This window comes from Lepidochelys olivacea (assembly GCF_965140295.1).
Source record: "Lepidochelys olivacea isolate rLepOli2 genome assembly, chromosome: 7".
In the NCBI taxonomy this organism is placed as follows: domain Eukaryota; kingdom Metazoa; phylum Chordata; order Testudines; family Cheloniidae; genus Lepidochelys; species Lepidochelys olivacea.
Window position 1 is genome coordinate 50,366,032 of NC_140417.1, and position 12,883 is coordinate 50,378,914.

Consider the following 12,883-nt stretch of genomic DNA (forward strand, 5'->3'; position numbering starts at 1 on the left):
TCTCCTGTCCTCTATGAGTGCTTGTCCAAGAGGAGGCTGGCAGTGGGGCAGCCCAGAAGTGCCTCCTTTTTCAGCACAAATGTCAGCTGAGGCCTTCACCTTGCATCTAGTGATCTAGTGAGAGTGCCTCACTCTCTACCTCCCTCCTCTCTTACCCTGTGCTCACTCTACCGCCTGTGAGCTCTCCAGCCTGGCTGTGAATTCTCCACCTCTGCAGAGGTGACACTGACACAGGGTGGGGCCGTGCGCTCATGGACGGATGGGTTGCTGGCTCCCATGACTGGGGTGCAAACATACTGCAGGGAGCATGTAGCCAGCATGGAGCCCCTTTGCTAGGCACTTGCACACTCATCATGGTACGTGGGCAGGCAGAGGCTCCCATTGGCTAAGAACATGTGACTGGCTTGGGCACCCATGGGCCAAGCTGAGAACGATGGGTTGGCAACCGGGCAGGGCTTCTATTGGTGGAGCCCTGCGTGACGCTGACGAGCCGGGCTTCCCTGGGCGAGCATGTGCAAGGTAAGGGGTGGGTGGGCCAGAGGGGCTCCCACTGGACAGCAAGTGCCCATGCTCGAGGGACCTGAGGCTCTACGGCCCGGACAGATCGGGACTGATTGGCGCTCTCGGTCTATTGGCTCGCAGCGGGTGGGGTGAGCCCGAGCTGTGATTGGCCAGTCAGTGTACGTGCCCAGGATGGGCGGGTCTGAACCTAGCGCCTGCTCCCATTGGCTAGGCCGTGCGCGTGTCCGAGGCGCGCCCTGTGACGGAACGAGTAGGGCGCGCTCACGGCTGGCGCATGCTCTGTTGGGGGGCTGGGGGTGATGGTGGTGCTGGGCTGATGGCGGCGGCGGAGGCGGCGCTGCGCTGAGGGAGCCTGTCCCGTCCCGCCGGCCCGTCCGCCGCTCTGCCATGGGCAATGAGGCCAGCCTGGAGGGTGGGGGAGCTGACGGGAGGCTCCCGCCCGGCCCCGTCGCCGGACACCCGTCGCCGCTCGGAGCTGCCAAGCCGCCTTCAGCACCAGGCGCCGCCGGACAGCTCCCGGGGAGGGCAGCGGCCCCCGCGTCCGCCGACAGGTGAGCGAGCCCGGCCCGGGGCGAGACGGCGGGGGGCGGCCTGCAGGGAAGGGAGATCTCGGGCCGAGGGGGGGGAGCTTGCGGGGAGGGGGGGTCTCGGGCCGAGGGGGGGGAGCTTGCGGGGAGGGGGGGTCTCGGGCCGAGGGGGGGGGAGCTTGCGGGGAGGGGGGGTCTCGGGCCGAGGGGGGGTCTCGGGCCGAGGGGGGGGAGTTTGCGGGGAGGGTGGGTCTCGGGGGGAGGGGGGAGTTTGCGGGGAGAGGGGGGGTCTCGGGGGGAGGGGGGAGTTTGCGGGGGGGGGGGAGTCTCGGGGGGAGGGGGGGAGTTTGCGGGGGGGGGGGGGTCTCGGGCCGAGGGGGGGGAGTTTGCGGGGAGGGGGGGGTCTCGGGCCGAGGGGGGGGAGTTTGCGGGGAGGGGGGGGTCTCGGGCCGAGGGGGGGGGAGTTTGCGGGGAGGGGGGGGTCTCGGGCCGAGGGGGGGGGAGTTTGCGGGGAGGGGGGGGTCTCGGGCCGAGGGGGGGGGAGTTTGCGGGGAGGGGGGGGTCTCGGGCCGAGGGGGGGGGAGTTTGCGGGGAGGGGGGGGTCTCGGGCCGAGGGGGGGGGAGTTTGCGGGGAGGGGGGGGTCTCGGGCCGAGGGGGGGGGAGTTTGCGGGGAGGGGGGGGTCTCGGGCCGAGGGGGGGGGAGTTTGCGGGGAGGGGGGGTCTCGGGCCGAGGGGGGGGGAGTTTGCGGGGAGGGGGGGTCTCGGGCCGAGGGGGGGGGGAGTTTGCGGGGAGGGGGGGGTATCGGGCCGAGGGGGGGGGAGTTTGCGGGGAGGGGGGGGTATCGGGCCGAGGGGGGGGGGAGTTTGCGGGGTCTCGGGCCGAGGGGGGGGACCTTGCGGGGAGAGGGGGGGTCTCTGGCAGAGGAGGAGGCAGCGGGGGGTCTTGGGCAGAAGAGCGGGGAGCTCGCGGGGAGAGGGGGGTCTCGGGCAGGGAGGAGGAAGGGAGCTTGGGGGTAGAGGGGGGAGCTTGCGGGGGGGTCTCGGGCAGAGGAGGGGGAGCTTGTGGGGAGGGGGGTTTTGGGGAGAGGGGGGTCTCGGGCAGAGGAGGGGTGAGCGGGGGGGCCTCGGGCAGAGGAGAGGGGGGCCTCGGGCAGAGGAGAGGGGGGCTTTGGGGAGAGGGGGGTCTCGGGCAGAGGAGAGGGGGAGCTTGCGGGGAGGGGGTCTTGGGCAGAGTAGGGGTGAGCGGGGGGTCTCGAGGAGAGGGGGATCTCGGGCAGAGGAGGGGGGAGCTTGCGGGGAGAGGGGGGCTTTGGGGAGAGGGGGGTGTCTCGGGCAGGGAGGAGGGGGGAGCTTGCGGGGAGAGGGTGGTCTCGGGCAGAGGAGGGGGTGTCTCGGGCAGAGGAGAGGGGGGCTTTGGGGAAAGGAGAGGGGGTCTCGGGCAGAGGAAGGGGGAGCTTGTGGGGAGAGGGAGGGTCCCGGGCGGAGGAGGGGGGGAGCTGGTGGGTATGGGGGGTCTCGGGGGGAGAGGCAGGCCCTTTTAAATTGCCAGCCCTGGGGCAACTGCACTTGCACCTGTCGGCGGCCCGGGGTATGGGCAAAAGGGGCAACGACGTTAAAGCGCCGCGGTGGCAGTGCTTTAAAGTAAGCTGTATGGGTCGGTACTGGCAGCCACTTTTTACTGGTACGCTGGCCTGTACCACCTTATTTTCACCACTAGATGGGTGGCCTGTCTGTGGGGAAGGGTGGGCCTAGGGAAGGGGGGCAAGTGGTGCTCTGTGTTCAAGGTGCGAGGGTGGGTCGCAGGCCCTGGGGAAGGCTAGGAGAGAGGGCAAAGGAGCTAATTGTGGTTGGGGAGCTAGGAAAAGGTAGGAGGACAAACCTACCTTCTGTGGAGGACTAGGGAAGAGTGCCAGGGTGCAGCCTGGTGTCAGGGAGAGAGAATGGGGGTGGAATTGAGGAATGGGGTGAGCCGGAAAGAATATATCTCCCTGTTTGCATCCCCTGTGTTTGTGCCTGGGTCTCCAGCCTTTTATTGTTCAATTTATTGCAATGCCAATTTGTAGAACACCAGTGACAATGATTACATCGTACATGTACCCCAAAGATGGCTCCCCTAACTGTAGCTGATTTGTGACATAAAAGAGAAAGGTGGTTATGTAACTTAAAGTACATATATGTAGAGAAATAATTGATGTAAAAGCTTATTGTGATATATACAATGCCATCTTGTCTACTAAAAATCACAAAATAGGAGTGAAATGTTTTGAGAGCATATGTTGAAGAGAGGAATAGGATTGATTGTATTCCTTAAAAAAACCTATAAGATAATTGGATATAATATGTGGGAAAAATGTGTACGAGAAACAGAAAGTTACTTGATGAAAATGCAGCAGACTCAGTTTGGTTGTGCAGTTTGCCTACAACGTGTGGCAAAGTAACTGTGATGATTTAAAATGTCTTGTCCTCATCTATGAATATAAAAGGACTTGCAATCTGGTCAATTGTTGTGGTGTTTGGAATTCAGAAAATATAAAAGGATGTTGTGATAAGAAATCCAAATAGAAAGCCTTTCACATTTAAGCTTGTACTGAGATTTGAACTTAAAATAGGACTAAAATCACTGTTCTCATACTTTTATGATTGAATCAGTCTCCAAATTTGGCTCAATAGCTCTTCAGAGGACAGTTAAATTTTCTATATAGTTTTCTTATTAAAATTGTTACTGACTGTTGAAGAGCAAACCTTTTAAAATGCTCCTTTTGAAATTTTGCCCTATTTTCCTCATGTCTTTGAGTTCCTCTAGCTAAGCAATCATAGACCCTTAATTCTTGTCTCCCCCCCCTTTTCTTCTCTCACTCTCTCTCTGAGTGATAACAGAGATATAGTCTGTTTTTGAAATTTTAAAATTAAACACACATGCAGCTATCCTCCTTATTCAGGCCACCCTCATAGATTTACACCAAGATTAGCCAATGGAACTGCTCAGGTCTCCCAGCTATTTCTGTTCTCTGATTCTGCCAGTCTGTCTCCCTTATGCATCAACTGGGTGAGCCAGGGGGCCGGTTGAGTGTCAGAAGGTATGGAGGGGTGGTCTCTGGGGGACCATGGAAGAGGTGAGTGGGATGTTTGTAGTGTGCGTGGTGGCAGAATGAATCAGACTTTGAGGGCAGTGAGTAGGGCTTTGGAATGACTGTGGGCTAACAGGAGTGTCTGGGTGGCCTGGAGAGGGAGTGCCTAGTTTCTTTTCCCTGACACTCTCTCTCTTGAAGGATTCCCCATAGAATCTAAAATCTAGAAATCTAAAAATTTCCTAAGGATGCCTACATTTCAAGGTAATGTCACCTCAGGAAGCCAAGTGCCTTAGCGCTTTGAATGGCAATGCTGCTATGATGGCTCTGGAGCAGCGTTGCAAAGCTCTTCAGCTACTGCTGGCTCAGTGCAGAAGCACCAGTCTCCTTCCAGCTAAAAGTCATTAACACAGTCCTCTTCCTCCACTCTATGGCTTCCCCACAAAAGCTGATAAACCCACCCTCACTTTCCAGCCTGTTGGAAATTCCAATATTTTGGAATCTGATGAACCTGATTCTGGATGGAAAGGCAAAATATAAAAACTTTTTCTGAACAAAAAAGTTCAGAAAAATGTAGATTCCCCCCCCCCCCGTGGAAAATTCTGCCAAAATCTCTCTTTTCCAATTGAAAATTTAAATTTTGACAAAACTGTTTTCTTATGGTAATGTTTTGTTTAATTTTTTTTGTCCAGACCTATTTGCCACATGTCCCTGACTACATGTCTGCTCTGTTTATGTGACTGCCCCTGAAAGGGCTGCCCACCCTTGGAATAGGCAGCGATGTGGGATGCAGGGGCCTGGGAATTGAGGGCAGGTTGGGGGCCTGGGAGGTAGGTGGGGGAGGGAAGCTGTCGTATCAGAGGAGACTCACTGTATCTTCCAGCTATCAGGGCTAGTATAGCCCTGATCACCTCTCTGCCTCCCCACATCCCCAGGCACCCCCCTCACCCAGTTCTTGGTTCTCCCTACATACCATGCAGAACTGAAATGCTAGGCACTGCAGCCATGTAAATGGGAGATGGGAAGGAACATAGATGTCAGGGGTGGGGAGAGCATGAAGACAAAGAGGGGCTTCTACTTCATCCCACTCTGCAATGAGGGGGGAGATGCACTTTGAGGAAGTCCCTGGGATTTGTCAGTGTGGCTCTTCTCAGGGCTCGTCTTCACTGCACCATTAGCAGAAGCAATAACTTTCCCCTAATCTGACTCCCATACACACACACACAAATCTCCGTTTCAAGTTAAGTTGTGCTTTAAGCTTGAGCTAGCTGGTTTGGGGGAAGTGGGGGGCTGAAGCTAAAGTGCTGCTGATGCTCAAGTTAGAATAATGCAGTAGAGCTGAAGAAGCTATAACTCATCAGCTGTTAATCATAGAATCATAGAATATCAGGGTTGGAAGGGACCCCAGAAGGTCATCTAGTCCAACCCCCTGCTCGAAGCAGGACCAATTCCCAGTTAAATCATCCCAGCCAGGGCTTTGTCAAGCCTGACCTTAAAAACCTCTAAGGAAGGAGATTCTACCACCTCCCTAGGTAACGCATTCCAGTGTTTCACCACCCTCTTAGTGAAAAAGTTTTTCCTAATATCCAATCTAAACCTCCCCCACTGCAACTTGATCCAGTCACTTCAACTTAATCCAGTCACTTCAATGTAGCTCAGGTGTTTTGTTCAAAGTTATGTACATTTCAGAGTTATGAATAACCTCCATTCCCCAGATGTTAGTAAGGTTCTGCTGAGGTTCTACTGTATTCATACTGATAGATTCCAGGGCTGGAAAGGAGCATTGTGATCCTCTAGTTTGACTTCCTGTATAACACAGGCCATACAGCTTCCTCAAAATAATTCCTCAAGCATCCAGTCTTGATTTAAAATGTGTCAGTGGTGGAGAATCCACCATCACCCTGGATAAATTGTTCAAATAGTTAATTACTTTCACTGTTAAAAATTCATGCCTTATTTCCATTGGAAACATCAATTTTTAAAAACCTGGTGGAAGGGAAATTGAGAAATCCAAAAAGGCAAAACAAGCAAAATGGAACATGCAATCTTTAAACATTTTCTCTAAATCAGTTCTCTAAACCAGGTTCTTAACCTCGGGTGCACGCACCCCTTGGGGGTGCGAGATACCCTTTCTGGGGGGTGCGAGACATGCCAGATTTTTTTAGCAGGCAAATAATTGAAAACACAAATTAAGCACAGGCATGTAACAATTACTTTGTTTCCGCAAACCTATGTATTTATTAACTTTATACATTTTTTTAACGATTACTGTAATAGACAAAAATTATTTTCAAGTTTTTAAGCTAATTGTAGTGAAATTATCTCTCTACAAAATACAGCGTACATGTTGTGGGGTATTTCTTGATGCATGCGCAGATGATGATGTGGCAGTGCCTTGGCTTTGTTTGAATACATATATACACCTCTACCCCAATATTATGCGGTCCTCAGGAGACAAAAAATCTCACTGCATTATAGGTGAGACAGCGTTATGTCGAACTTGCTTTGGCCCACCCTGTTCCTTGTTCCCGGACCGCCCCCTCCAGAGACCCCCATCCCTAATCATCCCCAAGACCGCACCTGATACCCAACCCCCCTGCTCCCTGTCCCCTGACATCTATCTACACACCCTGCCCCCTGACAGGCCCTCACCGGCAGCGGCGGGAATTGGAGCAACGGACACCCACCCATACTCAGCTGTGGCGGGAAGCGGAGCTCCGCGGCTGGGTGCTGGCGGAGTGGAGCAGGCTGGGGCTGGACTGTTCCGCTTCCTGCCACTGGTGAGTGTGGGGAGGTTGGGGAAAGGACGCCCTCCGCATTCACCGGTGGCGGGAAGCGGAGCGATGTGGCCCCAGCCCGCTCCGCTTTCCTTGCCCCGGCCCCAGCTGTGTCGCTGGAGGCGGGGTTGGGGAAAGGTCCTGCACTCACCTGTGGCGGGAAGCGGAGCGCCGCGGCTGGGAGCTGCCGGAGTGGAGTGGGCTGGGGCCGGGCTGCTCCACTTCTGCCGCTGTGTCAGAGCTTTACCACGTTGTATGCGAACCCGCCTTATATCGGGTCACGTTATATCGCGGTAGAGGTGTAATTCTATCTCTTTCATTCTATAGTTATGGTATATCTAGGTTAAAGAACTGACGTTCTTCAATGATTTTTGATAAGGGGTGCAAGAACATATTTTGAGAACCAAAGGGTGTAGTAAAGGTTAAGAACCACTGCTCTAAATTAAATCATCTGAAGCCATAGATGAGTCATTTTAAACAGTAGGATGCACTGTTCTGAAGTGTAATTTTTGCTACTTGCTTTATAGCATATAAGCTACTAGGTTGGATTGGGATATTAATTTTGATTGTTCGAAATTATGCATTGTGTTGTCAACTAATTTGTGCTGGACTTCAGAAGGCAGCAAGAGGGTGCTAAAGAAAAATCGCATTCTAAAAGTAATATTTGAACAATGTTTTATAACATTAGCACTAACAATAATATATTTTTAGGCTTTTTGGTGACGTTCAGTTTTATATTAAAGGTTCCAGCTAGACCCAAGCTGTCAAATGTTTAAGCCACTGTGTAATCACTAGGAGCTTGCTGCAAATTGAAGCTGTCTGAATAGTTCAGTGAGGCTGAGGACTACTTATGGGAATCAAGGTGTGGAGGATTGAGCTCTAACTCACATGAGTAGTTTTTGAATGAGTAGTCCCATTTAGTTCAATAGAAGTACTCATAAGACAATAAGGGTTTGTAAGTGTCATGTTAATTGCTTTAGAAATGTAAATAAAATGTTACTGTTTTTTTTCCTCATAAAATTGGGGAGAAAGTAACAAAGTTATAAATGTTTAGGAAACAAAAGCATAATAGTAAAGTGTGAAGGTTGAAGCTAAATATAATCTGAAATGTTTTTAAATAATAAAGAGAGCACATGTGGAAGGATGAAACTTGGGGCTAAATTCTGAACTTATTAACACTGGTGTAAATCTGACCTAAATCCATTTATATTAGTTACAGCTCTGTAAATCAGATGAGATCAATATTAAGTGCAAATTATAAGAGGGAGAGTATGGTACAAGTGAGACTGAAGGAAGCTGAGGAAAGCACAGTTTACATCAATGCTTATGATCTCTTAGCTAACTCACAATTTTCAGGATTGGGACTCTTCTTGCTGTGTGCTTGTACAGTGCCTCCCATAGTGAGGCCATGAACTGTGTTTGGGGCACCTAGGTTCCGCGTTTTCATGTTGCAGTATTGCATGTGGAGCATAGAACCTTCACTACTGCCTTCCATCTTTGCCAGTCTCCTCCTGCAGTCTTAGTTTCTTCCTATGTCATTTTGATAACTTTTTGTGGCTTCTGTTGTGCATTGCCATGTTATCCTTGATCTACATTAGTCTCCCCTTGCCTATGAGTACCAGTCTAGTGTCTGTACTGCTGCAACATGAAAGAAAGCAAAGAATCAAATCAAGTAAAATCTTAAATGAACCAAACTGTACTGTAGAATTTCTATGGATAGTAATTCCATTCTTGAATAATAAGAATATAGCAGTAGGGACATACTACCGACCACTTGACCAGGATGGTGATACTGACTGTGAAATGCACAGGGAGATTAGAGAGGCTATAAAAATAAAAACCTCAGTAATGATGGGGGATTTCAACAATCCCCATATTGACTGGGTACATGTCACCTCAGGACGGGATGCAGAGAGAGTTTCTTGATGACACCTTAAATGGCTGCTTCTTGGAGCAGTTAGTCCTGAAACTCAAAAGATTAAAGGCGATTCTTGATTTAGTCCTACATGAAGCACAGGATCTGGTTCAGGAGGTGAATGTAGCTGAACTGCTTGGTAATAGTGACCATAATATAATTACATTTAACATCCCTGTGTCCGGGAAAACACCACGGCAGCCCATCATCCAGATCACTGATAAAGATGTTGAACAAAACTGACCCCAGGACCGACCCCTGGGGCACTCAGCTTGATACCAGCTGCCAACTAGATATTGAGCCGTTTATCACTATTCATTAAGCCCGACAATCTAGCCAACTTTCTACCCACCTTATAGTCCATTCATCCAGTCCATACTATTTTAACTTGCTGGCAAGAATACTGTGGGAGACCATATTGAAAGCTTTACTAAAGTCAAGATATATCACATCATCCGCTTTCCCCATATCCACAGAGCCAGTTATCTCATCATAGAAGGCAATCAGGTTGGTCAGGCATGACTTGCCCTTGGTGAATCTGCATTGACTGTTCTTGATCACCTTCCTCTCCTGCAAGTGCTTCAAAATGGATTCCTTGAGGACCTGCTCCATGATTTGTAGTTCATGTAGTTCCTCAGGTTCTCTTTCTTCCCATATTTTAAAATATGGGCACTATATTTGCCTTTTTCCAGTTGTCGGGGACCTCCCCCAATCGCCACAAATTTTCAAAGATAATGGCCAATGGCTCTGCAATCACATCAGCCAACTCCCTCAGTACCCTTGGACGCATTAGATCTGGACCCATGGACGTGTGCATGTCCATCTTTTCTAAATAGTCCTTAACCTGTTCTTTCACCACTGAGGGCTGCTCACTTACTCCCTATGCTGTGTTGCCCAGTGCAGCAGTCTGGGAGCTGCCCTTGTCTGTGAAGACCGAGGCCAAAAAAAGCATTGAGTACTTCAGCTTTTTCCACATCATTTGGCACTATGTTGCCTCCTGCATTCAGTAACGGCCCCACACTTTCTCTGACCTTCTTGTTGCTAACATACCTGTAGAAACCGTTCTTGTTACCCTTCACATCCCTTGCTAGCTGCAACTCCAGTCATGCCTTGGCCTTCCTGGTTACACCTCTGCATGCTCTAGCAATATTTTTATACTCCTCCGTAGTAATCTGTCCAAATTTCCAATTCTTGTAAGCTTCCTTTTTGAGTTTAAGCTCACCGAAGATTTCACTGTTAAGCCAAGCTGGTTGCCTGCCATATTTGCTATTCTTTCTGCACTTCGGAATGCGGGCACAGGAACAAACCAATGAGGCTTCTTTAAAATACAGCCAGCTCTCCTGGACTTCTTGCCCCCTCATATTAGCCTTCCAGGGGATCCTGCCCATCAGTTCCCTAAGGGAGCCTAAGTCTGCTTTTCTGAAGTCCAGGGTCCGTATTTTGCACTCTCCTTTCTTCCTTTTGTCAGGATCCTGAACTCAACCATCCATTGGTCACTGCTGCCTAGGTTGCCACCCACTTCTACTTCCCCTACCAATTAATTCTTCCCTGTTTGTAAGCAGCAGGTCAAGGAGTACGGCCCCTAGTCAGTTCCTCCAGCACTTGTACCAGGAAGTTGTCCCCAACACTCTCCAAAAACTTCCTGGATTGTCTGTGCACTGCTGTATTGCTCTCCCAGCACATGTCAGGGTGATTGAAATCCCCCATTAGAACCAGTGCCTGTGATCTGGAGACTTCAGTTAGTTGTTCGAAGAAAGCCTCGTCTACCTCATCCTTCTGATCTGGTGGTCTATAGCACATGCCCACCATGACATCACCCTTGTTGCTCTCGCCTCTAAACTTAACGCATAGACTCTCAACAGGCTTTTTCTACAGTTTCAAACTGGAGCTCTGAGCAATCATACTGTTCTCTTACGTACAATGAAACTCCTCCACCTTTCCTCCCGTACCTGTCCTTCCTAAACAGTTTATACGCATCCATGACAGTGCTCCAGTCATGTGAACTGCCCGACCAAGTTTTTGTTGTTCCAATCACTTCATAGATCCTTGATTTGTGCCAGGACTTCCAATTCTTCCTGCTTGTTTCCCAGGCTTCTTGCGTTCGTGTACATGCACCTAAGAAAACTAGCTGATTGCCCTACTTTCTCAGTATGAATCAGGAGGCTTCCCATCTTGAATGGGACTGAGGGGGGGGGTTAATGGTAGAGGTGCAGTTTCCCATCCTTACTCTTTGGGTGCATCCCTCCAAAAAGTACTCAAGGCTTTATAGCTCATTCCCCTGGAATCCTGCCACCACTTTCGGGTGAGATAGCAGTATTTTATGGCTGACAGTGTTGAATCCTACACAGGAGGAGGATGAGAATGGATGTGTGCCCTCCATTCAACAACACCAGGAGATCACTCATTCCTCTCTTCCTCGGCCAGTGGTGTCAGAAGACCAAGGAGATCTGTATGGGTGGTTGGGGGCTAGTGTGTCAATCACAGAATCATAGAATATCAGGGTTAGAAGGGACCTCAGGAGGTCATCTAGTCCAACCCCCTGCCCAAAGCAGGACCAATCCCCAACTAAATCACCCCAGCCAGGGCTTTGTCAAGCCTGACCTTAAAAATTCTTAAGGAAGGAGATTCCACCACCTCCCTAGGTAACGCATTCCAGTGTTTCACCACCCTCCTAGTGAAAACGTTTTTCCTAATATCCAACCTAAACCTCCCCCACTGCAACTTGAGACCATTACTCCTTGTTCTGTCATCAGCTACCACTGAGAACAGTCTAGATCCATCCTCTTTGGAACCCCCTTTCAGGTAGTTGAAAGCAGCTATCAAATCCCCCTTCATTCTTCTCTTCTGCAGACTAAACAATCCCAGTTCCCTCAGCCTCTCCTCATAAGTCATGTGTTCCAGTCCCCTAAGCATTTTTGTTGCCCTCCTCTGGACTCTTTCCAATTTTTCCACATCCTTCTTGTAGTGTGGGGCCCAAAACTGGACACAGTACTCCAGATGAGGCCTCACCAATGTCGAATAGAGGGGGACGATCATGTCCCTTGATCTGCTGGCAATGCCCCTACATATACATCCCAAAATGCCATTGGCCTTCTTGGCAACAAGGGCACACTGTTGACTGATGTCCAGCTTCTCATCCACTGTAACCCCTAGGTCCTTTTCTGCAGAACTGCTGCCGAGCCATTCAGTCCCTAGTCTGTAGTGGTGCATGGGATTCTTCTGTCCTAAGTGCAGGACTCTGCACTTGTCCTTATTGAATCTCATCAGATTTCTTTTGGCCCAATCCTCTAATTTGTGTAGGTCCCTCGGTATCCAATCCCTACCCTCCAGTGTATCTACCTCTCCTCCCAGTTTAGTGTCATCTGCAAACTTGCTGAGGGTGCAAATCCACACCATCCTCCAGATCATTAAGGAAGATATTGATCAAAACCGGCCCGAGGACCGACCCTTGGGGCACTCCACTTGATACAGGCAGCCAATTACACATGGAGCCATTGATGACTACCTGTTGAGCCCGACAATCTAGCCAACTTTCTATCCACCTTATAGTCCATTCATCTAGCCCATACTTCTTTAACTTGCTGGCAAGAATACTGTGGGAGACCGTGTCAAAAGCTTTGCTAAAGTCAAGCAACACGTCCACCGCTTTCCCCTCATCCACAGAGCCAGTTATCTCGTCATAGAAGGCAATTAGATTAGTCAGGCATGACTTGCCCTTTGTGAATCCATGCTGACTGTTCCTGATCACCTTCCTCTCCTCTAAGTGCTTCAGAATTGATTCCTTGAGGACCTGTTCCATGATTTTTTCCGGGGACTGAGGTGAGGCTGACTGGCCTGTAGTTCCCAGGATCCTCCTCCTTCCCCTTTTTTTAAAGGGGCAGGTAGAGTATGATGGTAGTGATAGGCTGAGGATCTAGTGTCTTTTTCTGTAATTAGAGTGCTGCTGTCCTTCAGCATGTTTTGGAATTTGATGGGGCCCATGAGCCTTTGTGGATGATCCAGTACCATGGGGTGTTCCAGTTGTGTGGGAGTGGGGAGAGTGCTGACCATTACCTTAATAAGGTGATGGTCTG

The 12,883-nt window shown here is 50.4% G+C and overlaps 1 protein-coding gene across 1 annotated transcript in view; it reads left to right on the top strand.

Moving 5' to 3' along the window:
• Nucleotides 1-818: 818 nt before the first annotated feature.
• The window catches only part of BSN (bassoon presynaptic cytomatrix protein), a 464,875-nt gene continuing 452,810 nt past the window's right edge, over nucleotides 819-12,883 (top strand). The window contains exon 1 of the mRNA XM_084633753.1: nucleotides 819-1,073. Coding sequence (XP_084489879.1) covers nucleotides 910-1,073 — 164 coding nt within the window. The 5' untranslated portion in view covers nucleotides 819-909. The remainder of the gene's footprint in view (nucleotides 1,074-12,883) is intronic.